At 36.8% G+C, this 20599-nt stretch overlaps 1 protein-coding gene across 4 annotated transcripts in view; it reads left to right on the top strand.

Moving 5' to 3' along the window:
• Window positions 1–238: 238 nt before the first annotated feature.
• FIP1L1 (factor interacting with PAPOLA and CPSF1) overlaps window positions 239–20599 on the top strand; it is a 77035-nt gene continuing 56674 nt past the window's right edge. Inside the window, exons 1-8 of one of the 4 annotated variants that reach the window (XM_079771560.1) lie at window positions 239–504; window positions 1699–1743; window positions 1847–1886; window positions 5437–5497; window positions 6834–6937; window positions 11816–11880; window positions 12395–12502; window positions 12928–13058. In XM_079771560.1, the coding sequence (XP_079627686.1) occupies window positions 420–504; window positions 1699–1743; window positions 1847–1886; window positions 5437–5497; window positions 6834–6937; window positions 11816–11880; window positions 12395–12502; window positions 12928–13058 (639 nt within the window). In that variant the 5' untranslated portion in view covers window positions 239–419. The remainder of the gene's footprint in view (window positions 505–1698; window positions 1744–1846; window positions 1887–5436; window positions 5498–6833; window positions 6938–11815; window positions 11881–12394; window positions 12503–12927; window positions 13059–20599) is intronic. The other 3 variants (XM_079771561.1, XM_079771562.1, XM_079771563.1) reach the window with 3 other exon arrangements.

Below are 20599 nucleotides of genomic sequence, written 5' to 3'. Positions count from 1 at the left end.
TGGATTACTCGCAGGCAAAGCAAATATGGGTTATGGGAGGAAAGGTTGGGGGAGGGGGGGTCCTGGTGTACGCAGGAAGCCACGCTAGAAATCAAGAGTTAAAAAGGCCAAGTGGGATTCCACAGGGGCGGGGCTAATATGGTGCGCACGCGCAACTAGGTCCAGGTGGGCCGCCGCGGCGGAAGAAAGCCACCTATAGACGCTGCGCCGCTCGGCTGCTGCGCATGCGCAGGCGGGCCGGGGCCCGCGTCTCCTTTGCGGCCTCTGCTGCCGCGGCCGCTTCCCGTGGAGTTGAGTCTCGTGCTTTCTTCCTTCGCTCGCTGGCGGGTTCGCGCCTTTCACGTCCTCGGGCAGCGAGGCTGGGGAAGGGGTTGGAGGGGGCTGTTGACCGCTGCCTTTAAGTTGTGCTCGGGGCGGCCATGTCGGCCGGCGAGGTCGAGCGCCTAGTGTCGGAGCTGAGCGGCGGGACCGGAGGGGATGAGGAGGAAGAGTGGCTCTATGGCGGTACGGAACTTCCTGTCCTTTCTCTCTCTCCCGGATTCTCGCAGGCCTCCCCTCCCGGCGCGCAAACGGCCGTCCCCTCTGGCCCCTCACGGCCGCGCCGGGGGCCTCCGGTACGGAACCTGGTTCGGCCTACGTCAGGCCGGGCGCGGGGTGCGTGTTCCCCACCGGCCTCGGCCTCCTTTCGCCCAGCCCACACCCCCAAACACGCTCGCACCCCGCGGCGGCGGCGGCGGCGGGGTCGGGCCCCAGACCCTCGCCCTCCGCCTGGCCGGGACTGCTCGGCCACCTCGCCTCCGCGCTTTTTATTTTTTACTTTATTTATTTTTTTTTTTAAAAAAGACACGATTCTGAGCAGTGCTGGTGTGTGTCTTCCAGCCCCGTGGCTGTAGGATGCCCTCCCTGTCCCTTTAAGCAGCAGCTATTGTGCAGTGGCTCAATAAAGGTGATGCTGTGAAACTAACGTCTTGTTTCTTGATGGTCAGTTTGTATGGAATGCACCTGCAAGGGTACCTCCTTGTCTGAAAGTCGTGCTTTAAAAATAATTAAGAGAGAAAGAAAGAGAGATGGGATACCTTATGGCCCATAAAGAAAACCCCGAATGTCTCCCGTAGGTATGAAGGTGAAGTTTTCTTCTCTAAGAGGCTGCTCTTGAACCCACATCCTGGCAGTACCATGCCCCTTAGGCTTACAGTTGTCAGTCTCGTCTCATGCATTCATTTCTCTCGAAATAAATTTAATACATCTTGGCACTTTCTGTTTTGAAAGGCACTTGTTCAGACATTTGCTTTTTAACTGTTATCAAGTCACAGTCCCTTCTTGTTTGTTACAGATACTAGATTTGAAAATTAATATTTGTTCCTTGCCAGGAATGTATATCCTTGATTGTCTTTAGAATAGTATAGTGAAAGTGTAGGTTTGAGCACCGTGATGATGTGACTTGGACAAACTTTGATTTTTGATAAACTTGTAAAATAAAATAATTTGTCTTTGGTGGCAAGATTTAGCAGTAGTAATACTCTTTGATGTGTAAATGTGTAGGATTTTTTTTTTTTTTTTACGAAGATCTAGAAGCCTTTAATACCACTTTAAGTTTATTTTTATGGGAGTAAAGTCTGATTTTTATTTTATTTTTTCATAAAAAGACATATCTTGTTAAGTTATTATAAGGTGATCTAACTTTGGATGTGCTTATAGGCCCATGGGACGTGCATGTGCACAGTGATTTGGCAAAGGACCTAGGTTAGTGCTTGTGATGATCACTTCAGATTTTCATACTACTAGTTTCTTTAAGAGTAGTTTGTTTGTTAATTTTATTTATTTATTTATGTATTTTTTTTGGTAGATGAAAATGAAGTTGAAAGGCCAGAAGAAGAAAATGCCAGGTTAGTGAAATTTCTTGTTGATACTTAACACAGATACTGTGATACAGCGGTTCTATCAACAAGTTGTTAAAATTATTTCATTGTAATCGTGGGTTTGATTACATTTTGACTAAAGGTTGGAAGATATTGAATCCTTGGGAGTTTATTCCTGTTTCAGGACCTAATCTTACACTAGTCTGTTTATTTGCTAGTAGCTGAGGGGACAAAGATTTTAAAGTAAGGGTTTAAATACTTTTCAGTGTTAAGTAACTTTTTATTCTTAAGTGGAGTATACAGTATATCTATTAAGACTGTTAAGAAAAAACTTAAAAATTTTTTTAAAATATATAATCTTAAGTTACAATGAATATTTATGATGGTGTAATGCACTTTGGTTATAATTTCAGCATTTTGTATTTAAATGCAAAGTAAAATTAATGAACTTGACACAAGATTAGTTCCCTTTTTTAGGTGACTGGAAAAGTATGAGTATCGTTTATAGAACATGTACAGGGAGCCAGAAACTGAATTCTAAATTTCAGAACAGCTTCTGTATACAAGTTAATGGATATGCTGACATTACTCTGATCAGAGGCCTTAGTGTTCTATAATGGGGAAAGGGCTGTTAAAAACAAACGGCTTTTAGAGAATATTTGGTTTTAATAAATGGGGAAATAGTACTTCACAACCACTAGGATGGCTGTAATAAAGACAGCAACAAGGTATTGGTGAGGATATGGAACCCTCATACACTGATGTTGGGATTGTAAAATGGTGCAGCTACTTTGGGAAACAGACTGGAAGTTTCTTAAAAGATTAAACACAGAGTCACGATATGATTTAGGATTGCCAATCCTTGTTCTGTACCTTAAGAGAAATGAAAACATACATCTACGCAAAAACTTGTTAGGTTCTGTTCTGCAGATTTATGTGAAACAACCTTTAACGAGACCAATTCTGCCATACGCTAATTGGTATAAACAAAGTTATGTTCCTAAGCATCTCATCAATGTTCATCAAAGTTATGTTCCTAAGCATCTCATCATCTCATAAGAAAACAATGTTCATGAAAGGATGTTATTCGGGCACCTTCTGTACATGAGTATTCATAGCATTATTCATAGTAGCCAAAAAATGGAAATAACCAGTGTCCATCAAATAATGGATAGATAAATGTGGTATATTTATACAGTGGAATACTATTTGACAGTAGAAGGAAATGAAGTATTTGTGTGTTACAACATGGGTGAACCTTGAAAACATGCTAAGTGAAAGAAGCCAGTCACAAAGGACTGCATATTGTATAATTTTATTTATATTAAATGGACAGAATATGTACATTCATAGAGATACCAAGTAATTAGTGTTGCCCTGACTGAGTACAGGGCAAAATGGGAGTGACTAATATATACAAGATTTTTTTTTGGCAGGGGGTGGGGGGGGGGGTTCGTGAAAATGTTCTGGGATTAGATAGTTGTTATTGTTGCACTATTCTATAAATATACTAAAAACCATTGAGTTGCGCATTTGAGATGAGTGGCTAGTGTGGTGTATGAATTATATCTCAAAGGTGTTATTTGAGTACAAGTGAATGGAGAGACAAAGTAAGAAGTATAGATAGAAATAGCTTTGGGGATGCTGAAATTAGCCTATTTTTCCTCAAAATTATTCCTTATATCGGAAGACATTAAAAAAAAAAACCACTCATTGCTATATTTGAAATTTTATCACCTGGCGTTTAAATTTATGTATTCAACCCAGTTTCTAATGCTAATCTTAGCCACAAGGTGAGGATTTGTGTAATTTATAATTTGGAAAGTAATTAAATATTTCTTTATACCCTGTTTTACAGTTAGTTAAGAAATTAATTGATAACAAGGTCCAGAATCACAACTAAATACACCTTTTTTTGAGCTAATTTTTATTTCATTTATTTTTGTTAATATCAGTTTTTGGTTATAATTCTTGAAGCTTATTTTCTGATTAAACATTCTTTAATTTTAATTCCACAATACACAGCTTGATTAAATTTATTGGAGAGGTGCCTTTTGCCTTGCCTGAGCACTACCAAAAATGTCTTTATATTCCTTAATAAAACTTTATTTGGTGAGCTATTAAATTTATTTAATCTTATGGGAAAGATCTATCCTTCAGATTTTATTTTTCTAGAAAATGTTTATAATTTTATCATGTTTTTAGCATTTTAATGGTGATAGAGAATTAAAACTTTTAAAAGTTTATTGGGGAAGAGAGCAACAAACCAGAGTTCTAGTATCCAGCTTGGTGTACATCATTGCATCTCTCCAAGTGAGCTGAGTCCTTGTTAGAATTTTCCCCAGCTTCTTTGTGACTGGCTTATTATTAAAACCGCTGCTCTTCTTAACCATTGCATTATACTATCTCCAATTCTCTCATGTTTTATCCATGTTTTGGCTAACCATATTGTTTTTTGACATAAACAAGTTGAACTTCTTTCTGGCTACCTGAAAGCTTATTTAAGCAGGAGTAAATGTACCGAAGAAATATAGTTGCAGGTTTTTCTTGACTCAAGCAGTAGAACAGTGAAAATATAACAGATAAACTATAGTTCTTATTTTTCATTTTACTTTATTTGGAGATTGTATTATAAAATGCCAAGGTAGAGAGATTAAATTAATTTATGTAGAAACTACTTGATACAGAATGAAGTTTAGAAGATAGCAGAAATCTAAGTAATTGTTAGTTGCTTTGTACTTGCATTTCCTTTTCTATAAATTTCCTTTTCTATAAATGAGGTTAATGGTTAATTCCCACTATGAAAATTATAATTATTAAAAAAATAAGAAACCAATTAACTCTATAGTACTAGAAGTTGTATTTGATTGTTAATGGCCAAGTGTGATAAGACATTTGTGAAAAAGATATAAGAGAATAAGAGTGTCTTACTATTGTGTCAATTTTGTCATAACGGCAAATTCAAGATAACTGGCCTTAAAAAAATAGTTTTTTAATGCATCAAAAGTAGTCTGCAGCTATCATTAGTGTCAAATTGGAAAACAGTCTTAAATGAAGATAAACTTTTTTATCTTAAAATTTATTTTCTATACAACAAGGAACATACTAGTACATCCAATAAAGAGATGAAACAGAAAGCCAGGAAAAACCATGTATGTTAACTGAATACTAAAAGAGTTAATGTCATCATATTACAAATCTGAAAATAGGAAACTTACATAGTCCTTGACAATTACATTAGTTTTGGCACACAGAGGATGTTCGATAAAGATTTAGGATAAGTATAAATGTGATGCATATTTTTACAATGTAAAAAAAACACCCACCTCAAATTATATTCCACCATTAAATTGCAAATTTGACACCATTAACAAATTTGGAGGCAGTTCCATTCTATTTCTAATGTTGAGCAAGGCATGAGAAATACAGAGTAGGTAGTTTTTACTATTTATTTTCTTAACATCTAGTGGAGACAATTTTAGGAAACTATCAGGCATAGCTTAAAAATACTAGGATACCTTATCTGTACTTCTCAGAAGTAATACTAGGCATATGTACTTATTTTTGTTGTTTGTAGTGCAAATAATCCTCCATCTGGAAATGAAGATGAAACTGCTGAGAACGGCGTACCTAAACCGGTAACATAAGGATTTGAAATCTAGTTACTTCTCTGTTTAAAATCTTTATCAATAGTTTTGCCTTCACTTAGGAATAAAGCCAAAATTCAATATGACTTTCATTATCCTGCTTCATCTGGCCCCCTCTTAACATCACTTACCTCATCAGGTGCCATCAAAAGCATAACCAAGAGAAGTAGTGAGAAGATTTCCGATGAAATAGGGCATGTGCATAGGCTTGATGTTTATTTCAAGGAACTGAATGGTCATAGATCATCTAAATAGATAATACCCTGATTTTCAAAGCAGACATTTGAGTCTTAAAACCTAAGTTTGATGGCCATGTTTTTTATTTTTCAGCAAAAAGGTTTTTTGTATAAGTGATAGTATTTGACCTCGTCCCTGTTGAAAGTGATGTTTTTTTGGGTGTGTGTGAACATATTATGGGTCCTATGACTATTTTTAACATTTTACTCCCCTCCCCATAGTTACTCTACAAGTTTGTATCAAAAATTATTTTGCCTAGTTTTTCTACTTTTAAAATTGACTATTTTGTGACGAAGCACAAAATAGCCTTTTAGAGCCAAAACAAAAGCTTGTAAATGGCCTTTCTTTTACTCATAGAAACAAAGTATTCCCTCAACCATTTGCATGCAGGGCCTCTTATAGGTGTAAATGAATTCCAGGAATAAGTGAGGTGCTCCCTAACTATTTGGTGCTTTTTAAATTTTTTGTTAATCCTCACCCGAGGATTTCCCATTGATTTTTTTTTTTTTTTTTTTTTTTTTAGAGCAAGTGGGTGGGGATTTGGGGGGAAGAGAAACATTAAATTGGTTTCTTCTCACACACACCCTTACTAGGCCATTAAGGACCCTACTACCCAGGTATTCGCCCTTGACTGGGAATCACACGCACAAGCTTTAGGTTATCTTGCCAATGCTCTACCACTGAGCAACACTGGCCAGGGCTATTTGGTAGTTTTTAACCTTGACCCTGTGACTGTTAAAATTGTTTTCCTCTTAACTTTATATATTCTTTTCACCAAGAATTTCTCAAATACTTTTTAATAATTTTATCTTCTCTATATGTTAGTAAATTGCGTTAGATCCTTTTTGCAAGAGGAGCAGTTATAAATGATAAAATGATGATGGTGAAAAAGGTTTTCGCATTCTTATCCTTTTTATCATGTAAATCATTGAAGTTATAAATGAATTGAAATAAGGATCAGTTCTGTGAGCTTGTAACTTTTTTCTGTAAATCTATAGCTTAATTGTAAAACGGTTACTTTTTCATTTATTCATATCAAATATTGAAATGGATTATTGAATGTATTTTATAATTGTTTATGTTGGTATAGAAAGTGACTGAGACTGAAGATGATAGTGATAGTGACAGTGATGATGATGAGGATGATGTCCATGTCACTATAGGAGACATTAAAACGGGAGCACCACAGTATGGGTAAGTTATTTTTAAGTAACAATTGTGTGACTAAATCAAAGGTAGTATGCCTATATCAAGCCATTAGTGGTTGATTTAATTGTTTTTTACATTTTTCCATCTTACCATGAGTTGCTAAGAGAATAGATCTTAAAAATTCTCAGCATAAGGAAAAAAATATTTGTGACTAAGTGTGGTGATGTATGTTAACTAAACTTTGCAATTTAAACACATTGCATCATGTTGTATACCTAAAATTAATGTTATTTTTTAAAATCTATTTTTATTGATTTCAGAGAGGGAGAGGTAGAGAGAGAGAGAAATGCCGGTGATCAGAATCATTGATTGGCTGCCTCATGCATGCCCCCTACTGGGGATTGAGCCCCGCAACCTGGGCGCAGTATATGTTAAATTTTAATTGCAGCTCATGATAAAAGGAATTTCACCATGACAATATCTCTTTTCTAAAGATAATTAGGTAAAGTTACATCGGAGTAGCAGTATTTTTGATTCTTGAAATTAAAGTTTTTATAAATGAATTGAATACAACAAATTCTTTAGCTAGAATTAGAAAACCTTAAATTGCAGTTTGCATCTGTATTGTTTTGCGATTTTATTGCTTATCCAAAGCTGAGTTTAGGTTTTTAATTTTTTTGTCCAGTAAAAACAGTATCAAAAGTATTGCTTTTTGATCCTCATAGTGTTTTTTTAAATTATTAATTATCCCGTAGACTTTTTTCAGTAAAATTCTGATTCAAGTGAGTGACTCATTAAGTATGTATAAAATCTTATGGAAATATTGGAAGGGAATATATTAAAGTACAGGTTGTGATTTTGTTTTGGTGTTAGCATAAGAGTCAAGGTTGTATTGTGTTTTTTTAGATTGGATGTATAATGTAGTTGTGCATTGGGCACATAAAATAAACTTTTCATTAATTGTACTATATAGTTTATTAAGCAGCCTTATCTGGAATCAACCAATATATATACAATACACATCAGTACGTTTGAAGATGGGTGGGCAAAAGTAGGTTAATAATGATGCTGCTGATAATACAATAAGTAATAAATAAGGCCGAAACCGGTTTGGCTCAGTGGATAGAGCGTCGGTCTGCGGACTGAGGGGTCCCAGGTTCGATTCCGGTCAAGGGCATGTACATTGGTTGCGGGCACATCCCCGGTAGGGGGTGTGCAGAAGGCAACTGGTCGATGTTTCTCTCTCATCGATGTTTCTAGCTCTCTATCCCTCTCCCTTACTCTCTGTAAAGAATCAATAAAATATATTTAAAAAAGAATATAAGAATACATTGTTTACTATATTCACAACTGTAAATCTACTTTTCCCCACCCCTACATTTTATCTCTTCAGTAGAGCCTTTGTTTTCAAAGTTTTTTATTTCAGGAACTCACTTTTACAATATAATAATGACTGCCTGTGTAATTTTAAAAGCCTAGCAACTTTTTTTGGGAGCAGGGTTGAGAAGAGACTAAATTACTTATGTTAGAGGTAGATAACTATTTTTGGGAAAAAAAAATTTTTTTTATTGATTTTTTTTTTTTACAGAGAGGAAGGGATAGGGATAGAGTTAGAAACATTGATGAGAGAGAAACATTGATCAGCTGCCTCCTGCACACTCCCCTACTGGGGATGTGCCCACGCACATGCCCTTGACTGGAATCGAATCTGGGACCCTTCAGTCCGCAGGCTGACGCTCTATCCACCGGCCAAACCGGTTAGGGCAATAACTATTTTTAAAATATATTTTCATTGATTTCAGAGAGGAAGAGAGAGGGAGAGAGAGATAGAAACATCAATGATGAGAGAGAATCATTGATCAGCTTCCTCTTGCAGGCCCCCTACTCGGGATCAAGCCCACAACCCGGGCATGTGCCCTTGACTGGAATCAAAATTGGTTCCACAGGTCAATTAACAGGTCCACAGGTCAATGCTCTGTTCACAGGTCAATGCTCTGTCCACTGGTCAATGCTCTGTCCACTGAGCCAAACTGGCTAGGATGAGGTAGATAACTTTTGAAGTTCTCCTCATTCCCACTTTTAAAGTAAATAGTGTTGGACTTATAATATGTTAGCAGGCTTCTACGCTAATAGACCTTTACCATCTGCATTATGCAAAAGAAACACTTTAGTATGATATACTACTCATGGCATATTTAGCAAATACTTTTATTAGTATATAAAATTTGTATTTGCAAGTATAGAGCAATGAAAGCAAATGGTGATTTCTTTTATTAATATGACCAATTTTTGGTAGGAATCACTTGCAGATATTAAATACACAGACTCCCATAGTACTTTCTGAACTTTATGTCTTATAGCAATTTCTAGTCCATGAATTCTTACGTTTATACATGTTTGGACTCTAAATTCTTTAAGAGTAGAAATCTTGGTTTATGAATTTTCCTATTCCTTATATTGCCTTACATGTAGTAAGTATTCAATAAATCTTTATTGACTGGGTAGACTACATGTTAAAACAATTGACTTTGAATGTATGCACCCTGACCTGGTATTGAACCCTTAACCTTATTTTTAAAAATGTATTTTTTATGCATTTCAAAGTAAGCTACACATCTTTCTGAAGGGTGTAAAGCTTATTTAACCTTGATAACTCAAGACATATTCCTTGAAAATGAAAGAGAACCAGTGAGAAAATTAATTAAATTTAGTGGCTATTTACTTTGTGTACACTTCACAAGCATATTTAAAGAACAAATTGTTTGAGAAACAATATTAAATTGGTTTATTGTTAGCTCTTAGAAAGTACAAAATAGAATTTTTTGATAACATACTTTTGTTACAAAGTTCATTTTATCTATACAGTAAGAAGAAAAGCTGGTAGGAACAATTTATCTTGTATAGAAAAGTAGTTTCTTAGCTATATCTTTGAGATTCTTTCAGTAACTACTTTTCAAAGACAGTTTGGCACTTTACTAATTGATGATGGGGTTATCTATAATAATAAAAGTGCAGTATGCTAATTAGGCCGGGCTGCGAGGGAAGCCCGGGTCCTGGTTATCAGAGGAAAGCCAGTGCTGGCAGCCAGGGGAAGGAAGCCTACTCATGCACAAATTTTGTGCATCAGGCCTCTAGTAAAAAATAATATAATAGTCTTTTTTTTTTTTTACCAGAAGTAGTGAGGAAGACAGCAATACTTTTAGCGAGTGTAAGTGCAAGAATAGGAACGTATACAAAGTGATTTGAAAGCTTTGAGAGGAGAGTTGCTATAAGCCTACAGGTGTTGGAAGATGCTAGAGGAGGTATTTTAACTTGTTTGAATAATTCTTGAGTTAAAAGGAAGGGAAGCTGGATGATTTAGGTAGAGGATACTGTTTAGATGCAGTGCAAGCATGGTTTAAGGAACCACAAGCCTGAAGGATAAAGGCAAATGAGAAAGGATGGTCAAAACTATTTAAGGAGAAGGGAGTTAGACTGTTTTTGCTGTGTTATCATGGAACCTTTGTAGGTTTTTTTTTAGGCAAGCCAGCTTATTTGCAAAGATAAATAGTAGCAGTAGACTAGTTAGATATTAGTTGTCAAAGTGATTGTCCACATGAGATAATCCAAACTAAGCCAACAGCAATAGTATAGGGATGAATGGGAAAATAAGGTATATCTGAGTGAGTATTAATTAGAAGAAGTAAATTGGTAACTGAATGGTTGTGGATGGAGAGGGAGAAAAGGACTCAATGACTTTCAGGTCTCTAGAGCAGTTTATTGAGTACATAACAGTGCTATGTAAGTGAATAACCTAGGTGTCAAATTTAGTACATTGGAGACCAAAAGGTGGAAATTACTAGGAAAGTCCAGTTGGCTAAACTTGGTAGGGTAAAGAACCAAATTAAATAACATGGATATAATGTGAGAATATGTCATTGTAAACATTGTCTATAACTTGAGGTGTTACTAATATCTTTTTGCTATGTGGGAATTGAGCCTTCTTCCTTACCTACTTACTCACTTTTGTCCCTTTTTCCCTAACCTCCCCAATAATGTATACATCTATTTTGGTCAGTATATTTGATTTTCCTACTCTTACGTAAGAATGCATTATATAGAAAAGCAGGAAAGTGTCTATAAACTCATTAAAGAAAATGTATACAAGGTCTATGGGATGTTAAGTGACTTGGCTAAGATTATACAATTAATAAACTTGTATTTGAACTTGAGTCTGTGTGACTGAAGTTTTTCCCTCCCTCTATCACATGTATGTTACACTACATTAAAAAAAGGTGCAGCTCAGTAATTTTTTAGAGTGTATAGATTCATGTAACCATCCAAATCAAGATATGGAACATCACTAGTATTCTAGAAACTTCCCTCTTGTTTTCTGTAATCATTAACAACAGACCACCACCAAGCACTGATCTGCTTTCACTCTAGACTTATTTTTGAATTTCATGCAAATTCATTTTATGGACAGATGTACTCCATGGGTATTTGAAAGAGGATTTACCAACAGTATCAGGTGCAGGAAGGATTAAAGGGAGGTCACTGTATTTGGGAATAAGGTAGAGAAATTTCATTCTTGCAGGATTGCTATGTATGTTGCATCAACTAGGAGATGAGGAAATGAAGAAAAAGCATATAAACTCTTTATTTTCTTCCCAGCCAAATTTTCTGTGAAGTGTGCTATAGTGGGATATTGAGTTAGTGACAGGTAGGTTTCTGAGATGGAAAACAAGTCAGACTTTTAAACAATACTTTTATCTTTTATTGAGCAAGTGACAGACTTTGAAATTAGTTTAAAACATTTTCTAAAATGTGTGAGTCATTGTCAGTTTATTCAGTTACTATGTGATTGTATAATTTAATTTGTATAATTTCATGTATTGCTATTTCTGTTTAAGTTTGTCAGGATAATTTTTATTTTGTTTTTAGGAGTTATGGTACAGCACCTGTAAATCTTAACATCAAGACAGGAGGAAGAGTTTATGGAACTACAGGTAAAATTTTTATTTGCAGCTGCATCAATAGAAAAATAAGACATATATCTGAGTAGGTGATAGGTTGTACTAGGTCAATTAAAAATGCCAGTTTTGACCATATAGCACAGGGCTAGATAATAAATATTTTAGGCTGTATGGGCCACATAGGATTCCTGCCATCATGTTTTGCTTGTTTATTTAACTTGTTTGTGATACAACTGTTTAAAAAGGAAAAAGCATTTCTTATCTCACAGACTGTACAAAAACTGATATAAAACATGGAAGTTAGCAACTTCCTAGTGGTACAGGAATCCCTTATTGTAAATAACAAGTCCCTAATCTCTTTATCCATTTTATGTTATAGCTATACCATAAAGTTTAACTTCTATTTACCAGTATGGTAAGCATTACTCCAGTGCTTTGTTTGGAACCTTAGCCATATTGAGTGCTAGCAACAGTAAAAAGGTGTCAGTGTATCTCTCAGCCTCTTGCTAATGTAGCTTCTTCGCCATTTTGTAATTTTATAAAACAGGAACAAAAGTCAAAGGAGTAGACCTTGATGCACCTGGAAGCATTAATGGAGTTCCACTCTCTGAGGTAGATTTGGATTCTTTTGAAGATAAACCATGGCGTAAACCTGGTAAGATTATATTGGTTTCAAAAGATTTATAGTATAAACAGTCATTAGAAAGTATTTTTCAGTATCAATTTAGAATATTATTGTTTTAATGTCATTTTTATAGTCTTAAGCTCAGGAGAGTAATAAAGAATTAATGTAATAATAAATTAATCATTAATAATGAATTTGTTAAATTTTGCTGATAGCCTAGCATTGTAGTAAAGTAGACTTGCGTATTTTATTATAATGCATTTCTAAAGGAAATAATTCTGATAAAAAGTTCTTATAGTTCTGTTGCTTTACGGTAATTGGGAGAGCTGGTAAAATTAGAAAGGGTGATAAGACTAATAGAACTCTAAATTTTATTTTACAGCTTATTAAATTTTATATGCTGCAAAACAATAGAATTGAAACATTTGTGTACTAAAAGTGTGTTTTATCTTTAGGTGCTGATCTTTCTGATTATTTTAATTACGGGTTTAATGAAGATACCTGGAAAGCTTACTGTGAAAAACAAAAGAGAATACGAATGGGACTTGAAGTTATACCAGTTACCTCTACTACAAATAAAATTACGGTAATTAATAAAATGTTCCAAAATACCCCAGCATTTTCTACTGTTCCAATTTTACTTCTAAATAAGTCACTTTTTCTTTAAAGGTGGTTAAAAGCTATACGATAGTTTAAAAATTCTGTTCTTGTTACCATGTTGGGTTTTTTCCCTTTTTTCCTTTCAGTTTCATATTAATGATTTTCTGATGTTCTTCGTTTAAGTCTCAGACTAGCCACAGCTAGTTTGTCTTTATATGGCCTATCATTTAAAGATTATGTGGTATCTTAATGGGGAATATGTTATTTAACTTAGGCCGAAGACTGTACTATGGAAGGTACACCAGGTGCAGAGATCCAAGATGGCAGATTCAGTCTTTTTAAGGTGAATTTTAGTAAATTATCCTTGGTTGCTCTCATTTTTTTGTTCTTGAGTCTGCTTCCATACCACTACTCAAGAACAGTAATAAAGTGGAATAGCTCCTATTTTCCAAACCTTCAGCTTCCTGGTGACTGACAAAGTTGCTGATGTTTTATCTCCACTTTTGCAAGCATGTGAATTTATAGCCTATTATACTAACAATTGCCAAGTAAAACTATTCTTGCTGTATGTTGTGATTTTATTTTGAGTTACAGTATATGTTTGTAGGAGATAATAGTTCACACCAGTAGGTTAAGCTCATTGTGGATCATGCTATAATCTTTATCAGATTTAGGGATTTATTTTACCTAATTTTATTTTTAAAAATGGTAAGGAAGATGGCTTATTATCAGCTTGACACTGAACTTATTGGTGTAAAGATAGATCAAGAATCTTTCTTATTCTTTGAGAGTCTCTTAAGAGATAAAATAGGATAAAACCACTAACTTTAAATTAATACTTAAAAGAGGAGTAGGGTTTAGTGAGGGACTTTCATGTTGATACTATTACCACTTGGGTATCAGGTCTTGACTTCTGGCTTCATTTCATATAATCACAGACCCAATCCAAAGAATAATATATTTTCATACTTTTGCAATACATAGCAACCTACTCTTCTCAAAACCTGTTTGTGTACTGCTTTCTTGACCTTAATTCTTAATTATTGATACTTGTATTGAATGACACTGGGATGAAGACTGGAAATGGCTTTTAGATTGATTTGTATATTTAGGGAAATTTTTGGACAGGAACTTTTTTGTGCTTCTTTTGGGACTGCAGCTCTGTCCACTGAAATAGTGCCTTATGCATGTGCTGTATCCACAGATGCAGCTACTCTGCTGGGACACAGTTCTGTGTAGAGAATTTAACTTGTAATATATGCTCTGTTCTGGGTATTTGCTGCTTGTTCTGCTGTAACTATTTTGAAAGTGTGTGATGCCGTTTTTTATATTTTAAGTGGTCATCAGGTTCTTTTTGGTGATATCTACTTATTTAGACATTGATCTATCTATATATAATAATAAAAGCGTAATATGCTAATTAGACCGGACAACCTTCCTGATGAAGCCGGGGCTATGGGGGAAGCCCGGGTCCTGGGTGCCAGAGGGAAGCTGGTGCCTGCAGCCAGGGGAAGGCAGGTCTACTCTTGCACGAATTTCATGCATCGGACCTCTAGTTGTTATATATGATTATAATGAATAGATAAAAAAGTTGTTTCGATAACGAAATAGTTCATTTGTAGTGTTGCTTTGTATTTTCTTCCAACAGAAATGAGAACTTCCTTTGTAAACTGCCAGCTTCTATATACTTGGTCTTTTTGCAGTGAACTTCATAAACTAAAAAATAAAAAAGAAACTCCTAGGGCAGTGATGGGCAACCTTTTGAGCTTGGTGTGTCAAACTTCGCCAAAAAACTGAGCATAACTCGGGTAGTGTGTCACTTTGAGGAAAAAACATTATTTCGCAAATGTTTCATCCTCAGGAGCAGCAAATGTTTCATCCTCGGCATGCGGCCGCCTCAGCGGCCACGTGTCATCAAAAATGGCTACGCGTGTCAGTGCTGACACACGTGTCATAGGTTCGCCATCACTGTCCTAGGGACTGGTCTCATATTGAAGGTAGCCATTGTGAATGAGTTTTTTAATATAAATACTGTCTATCGGAAAATTATTTTTGAAGTTTCTTTAGGTTATATGAGAGGAAGTCATTGTTTCATTCTGATTTATTAGGTTCTGAATGAATAAGGGCATGAATTTGATCGGTGTAGTCTAAGGACTTTTCCTGCCTCAATAATGTGGTTAAATATCACCTATTAAAAATAAATAGGGTATGTATTTTAATATGTGTGGCTCACATTTTTTTCTTTATGTATATTGAGGTTTGTAGGATATATTTTATTGATAATGCTCAAAATCTGCAACTAATGGTGTGTGGGAGTGTTTGGCATTTTAGGCTACAATTTGATTTACATTGAATTTCAGAAAAGTTTCTGTCACCTTAAATTTAAGAAATATCCTTGATCAAATTTCTGTGGGATTCTTCTCTTTTATCTATTCTGAAACTCTAGAGTATAAAAATTTAAAGGTGTAATTGGTATTTCAAATATGCAGGGGCAGATTTCTTACATATTAAGTACTAAAATGTATATTTTAGACAAAATGCTATAGAAATTGGAGAAATTAGAGTTAGGAAGTACTTTGGGATTAGAAATTGCATTGGTTCATTCTATTTCTGGTGTGTGTCTTGTGTGTGGTGTATGTGTATGTTTTAAGTTTAAAGTCAGCTTTAATGGTAGAGAAATATATGCAATTTTAATCAGAGCCTTGAGAGTGTGGAGAAGAAAACATATTGGAGATTGAGGAAATGGCTTGGACAAAGAAACATGTCTTAATTGAGTAGAATTAAATGAGAGAATTATTTAAATACTAGAGGCCCGGTACATGAAATTCGTGCACGGAGGGGGGTTGTCCCTCAGCCCAGCCTGTACCCTCTCCAATCTGGGACCCCTCAAGGGGTGTCCGACTGCCCGTTTAGGCATGATCCCTGGGATCGGGCCTAAACAGGCAGTCGGACATCCCTCTCACAATCCAGGACTGCTGGCTCCCAACTGCTTGCCTGCCTGCCTTCCTGATTGCCCCTGACCGCTTCTGCCTGCCAGCCTGATCACCCCTAACCACTCTGCTGCCAGCCTGTTTGCCCCCAACTTCCCTCCTCTGCCAGCCTGGTCACCCCTAACTGCCCTCTCCTGCAGGGTTGATCACCTCCAACTGCCCTCCCTTGCAGGCCGGGTGCCTCCCAACTGCCCTCTCCTGCTGGCCATCTTGTGGTGGCCATCTTGTGTCCACATGGGGGCAGGATCTTTGACCACATGGGGGCAGCTATATTGTGTGTTGCAGTGATGATCAATCTGCATAGTACTCTTTTATTAGATAGGATAGAGGCCTGGTACAGGGGTGGGGGCCAGCTGGTTTGCCCTGAAGGGTGTCCCGGATCAGGTGGGGGTTCCCTTGGGGCGTGGAGTGGCCTGAGCGAGGGGCCTGTGGTGGTTTGCAGGCCGGCCACGCCCCCTGGCAATGCAAGCGGAGTCCTTGGTATCTGGAATTTATTTTCCTTCTACAATTGAAACTTTGTAGCCTGGAGCAGAGCCAAGCCTGGGGCTCCCTCTGAGGCCCGCAGCCATTTGTGTTGGGGTTATAATTGAAACTTTGTTGCCTTAAGCGGGTGGGCCCGGCCAGGGTGTATGGAAAGCTTTGCTTCCCCTGTTGCTGGCGGCAACCCTGGCCTGCTCTCTCAAGCTCCATTCTGCCGCCATTTGTTTACCTTCTATAATTGAAACTTTGTAGCTTGAGTGGAGGCTTAGGCCTGCAACGGCTGGCAGAAAGCTTGGCTTCCTCTGTTACCTAGGAAACCTTGCTCTCTGTGGCTGTAGCCATTTTGGTTTGGGTTAATTTGCATACTCTCTCTGATTGGATGGTGGGCGTGGCTTGCGGGTGTGTCGGAGGTATGGTCAATTTGCATATTTGTCTATTATTAGATAGGATTAGTCTTACTGGATCAGAGAATTCCTTTTTGGAAAGGAGAAGAGAGATGGCTTTGTGGAATGTGGTTGAATTTTAGAAAGCCTAGAAACAAAGAGTATGAGTTAGAGGAGTTACAGCCTATTGTGAACAGGAGAGTGATTTAATAAGTTAACACTATTCTGACCTCATTTTGCGTTGTGGTTGGAGAAAGAAAGTGCAAGCTCTTACCCATTTATCCACCATTTGAACTGGAATTATTAGGGTTGGTGAGAAAGAGAAGAAAAATACCTTCCCCAACTTTCTTGTTATATGAGCACTTCCAGTGTGCCTAGTATTTTGTTAGATGTTACAGAAAGACAATTTCTGTGTTCAAGGAGCTCATGATGAGTGCCATGCACATAAGGGGGGCTCATGATCTGAGTGAAGTGTCCGTATGAAGAAGCCACGATATATTGTGACAAATGTTATGTTGATGGCTTTGACAAAGTACAGTAGGGAGTTCAGAGGAGAGAGTGAGTTATCCTTCATTGTGGAGTCAAGCAAGATAAGAGAGGTCATAATTGAAAGATGAGAGAGTTTTTATTAGGAGAGAAGGGAATATAGAACATTGTTCTCAGAGAGCAGCATGAACAAAACCAGATAGCGTGTAAAAGGAGAATGGAGGTAGATGAGAGAAACTATAGAATAGCCTGGAAATGGTAGAATTAGGGCCATGATGAGAAAGACCTTAATCTGAAATTAGCCTACCAGACATTTGTGTGTAAGCGATAGGAAGCCATTTGAAAATTCTTGAGTAGAATAGCATGGGCAAATCTGGTTTATAGAAAACAAAAAACAAAAAACTGGCACCAGAGTAAGTTGTATACTGTAAGGGGGAGAGAAGGGAGTCAGAAACCAGGTAGGAAGCTGTAATAGTACTGTGGGAACGAAATGAACTAGGACCCGAACTTATTCTGCTGAATAGACAAAGCAACAGATTGAGGAATTGTAAGTTCTTTTCATATCTACATCTACTGCAAAGATTTTTTTTTTTTATTCTTGGAGATAAGCAACCTGTTTTCCTCTTTAACTTTTTTTTTTTTTTTTACTTTTCATTAAGTAAATTTTCAAACATACTAACAAGATGAGAGAAATAGTACAAATAACCTCTCCATGTGTTTACTATATATAGTGCTTCATGATGATAAACATTTGACATTCATTAAAGTCTCTTATATACTTCACAAATAGGTTTTATTGTTGTTTTGGTTTTGTTAGTAAAATGAAAGAAGATGAAGTTTAATAAGTATAAAAATAGTCACTCAATTGGCTACAAAAACAATTGTGTAATTATATAATTTGGAGCAAGGGGCAAGAGAGGAGTGACTGGTGGGTATGGGTAACATGTATGTGTAAGAAAAAATTGAACACATCCTTCTCTTAAAATATTTTATGTCCATGAGTGCACATACATAATTTTTCTCTATGAAAGTATTTAAGGGCTTTGTCACCAGTATTCTCAAATTGCATAACTATGTGTCTTGGCCTCTTATCATCCATTGTTCCAGGCGTTCATTTGTACCCTCTTAATCTGGAAGCACATACCCTTCACTTCTGGAATATTTTCTTCTATTATTTTTTAAGTTTCTTTCTACTTGCTTCTGCCTTCTGGACCCCCTATTCAAATATTAGACCTGTTATGTGGGTCTTCTCATTTTTTTATCTTTTCTCTCTTATACCTGTCTTCCATATTTTGGGAGATACTTTCAGCCTTACAACCCTAATATGGGGGTTATATGTACTAATATGTACTTTTTCATTTCTGCTGTTAATACTGTTAACTAGAGGCCCGAAGCACGAAATTCGTGCAAGGGCCTTGGCTCCCACCCGCCATGGCTTTGTCCGAAGGATGTCCGGTCTAATTAGCATATTGTACTTTTATTTTTATAGCCAAGAAGATTGTCTTCAATATTTAACTGTAGCATCCTGTTTTTGTTCATGCATGCAGTGATGCAATATTTATCCCCCCTTTGCCTCTCATAATATATTACTATTAATGATAGGTTTATTTTCCCTGCATAGTCTGTTTACTTAAAGTGGATTTTTTTTTATTCCTCACCCGAGGATATGACTTTATTGATTTTAGAAAGAGAGGAAGGGAGAGAGAGAGAAACACTGATCTTAGAAACATTGATTGGTTACCTCCCCTGTGCATCGTGATCGGGGATGGAACCTGAAACCTAATTATGTCCTGTCTGGGAATGAAACCCGCAACCTGGACATGAAACTCGCAACCTGGACGACACTCAACTAACTGAACCACCTGCACAGGGCTTCAAGTTGATGTTTTAAGTTTATTTTTGGTTTTTGACTTGGACTTATCTCAAATGTTTCTTGAGCCTTGGCCATTCAGCCATGAGAGAGTTGACCACCAAAAAGGTGGTTGGAAGCTCTGTGCATATGAATATAACTTGCTGAATGTAGGCCTTACTGTAAGGTAGGGGTGGGGAATATCCAGCGCTCAGGGCATATATAAGGCCTGAGAAATCATTTGGTTTAGTCCTGCCAAGACATTAGAGGTGAGTTAATGAAATGTTTAACCAAATATAGCAGTCTAATTTTTAAGTTGATAATTTTGTATGGCCCGAGAATGATGTTATAAATACCCAAAAGGCCCTTGACAGAAAAAAGGTTCTCCACCTCTGCAGTAGGGCTAAGCTTTTCTCACAGCCCCTGATTTCAGTATCTTTAGGTTGTTTTTCTTTTTTGTGGTAATCTCATTTTTTTCAGAGAAGAATTTCCAGTGTTCTACCTAGAGGATTTACACTTGGGTGATTGGAATGTTGTCAATTACTGAACCTTTTGGGATCCTGCCATGAAAATTAATTGTCTTTGCTTTGTCATTGCTTATTTAGGATTCAGTTTTCTTTCAGTCTGCTAAATCAGTTACTATTTTTTCATCTGCTTTCAAAATCCTAAATTTTGTTGCTCTCCCAATCTTTTTGTTCTTGTGGGTTGAAACAAAATTACGATAATTAAGTTATGTTGTTCCTTCCCTTCCCCTTCCCTCCCTTCTTTCCTTCCTTCCTTTCTTTTTTAACATTATTATAGATGTCTCTCATTTTCCCCCCCTTTACCCACCCTCACTCAGCCTCTGCTCCTCTTTCCCTCCTTCTGGCTATCGCCATACTGTTGTCTGTGTGCATGTGCTATGCATATATGTTCTTTGGCTAATATCTTCACCTTCATTATCCAGTCCCTTCCATTCCCCTGCCTTCTATTCCCCTCCCCTCTGATTGCTCTCAGTCTGTTTCATGTATCCATGCCTCTGACTCTATCTTGTTTATTAGATTTCACAGATACCACAGATGGTATTTGTCTTTCTCTGTCTGGCTTATTTCGCTTAGTATAATAATCTCCAGGTCCATCTGTGCCGTTGAAAAAGGTAAGACTTCCTTCTTTTTTGCAGCTACATAGTATTCCATTGTGTAAACTTACCACAACTTTTTTTATCCATTCCTCTGTCGATGGGCATTTGGGCACTTTCCAGATCTTGACTATTGTAAATAACGCTGCTATGAACATAGAGATGCATATATTCTTTCTGACTGGTATTTCAGTATTCTTAGGATATATTCCCAGAAGTGGT

Source organism: Cnephaeus nilssonii, assembly GCF_951640355.1.
Source record: "Cnephaeus nilssonii genome assembly, chromosome: 1".
Lineage (NCBI taxonomy): Eukaryota > Metazoa > Chordata > Mammalia > Chiroptera > Vespertilionidae > Cnephaeus > Cnephaeus nilssonii.
The sequence above is the reverse complement of the archived record's forward strand: the minus strand, read 5'-3'. Positions and strand labels throughout refer to the sequence as shown.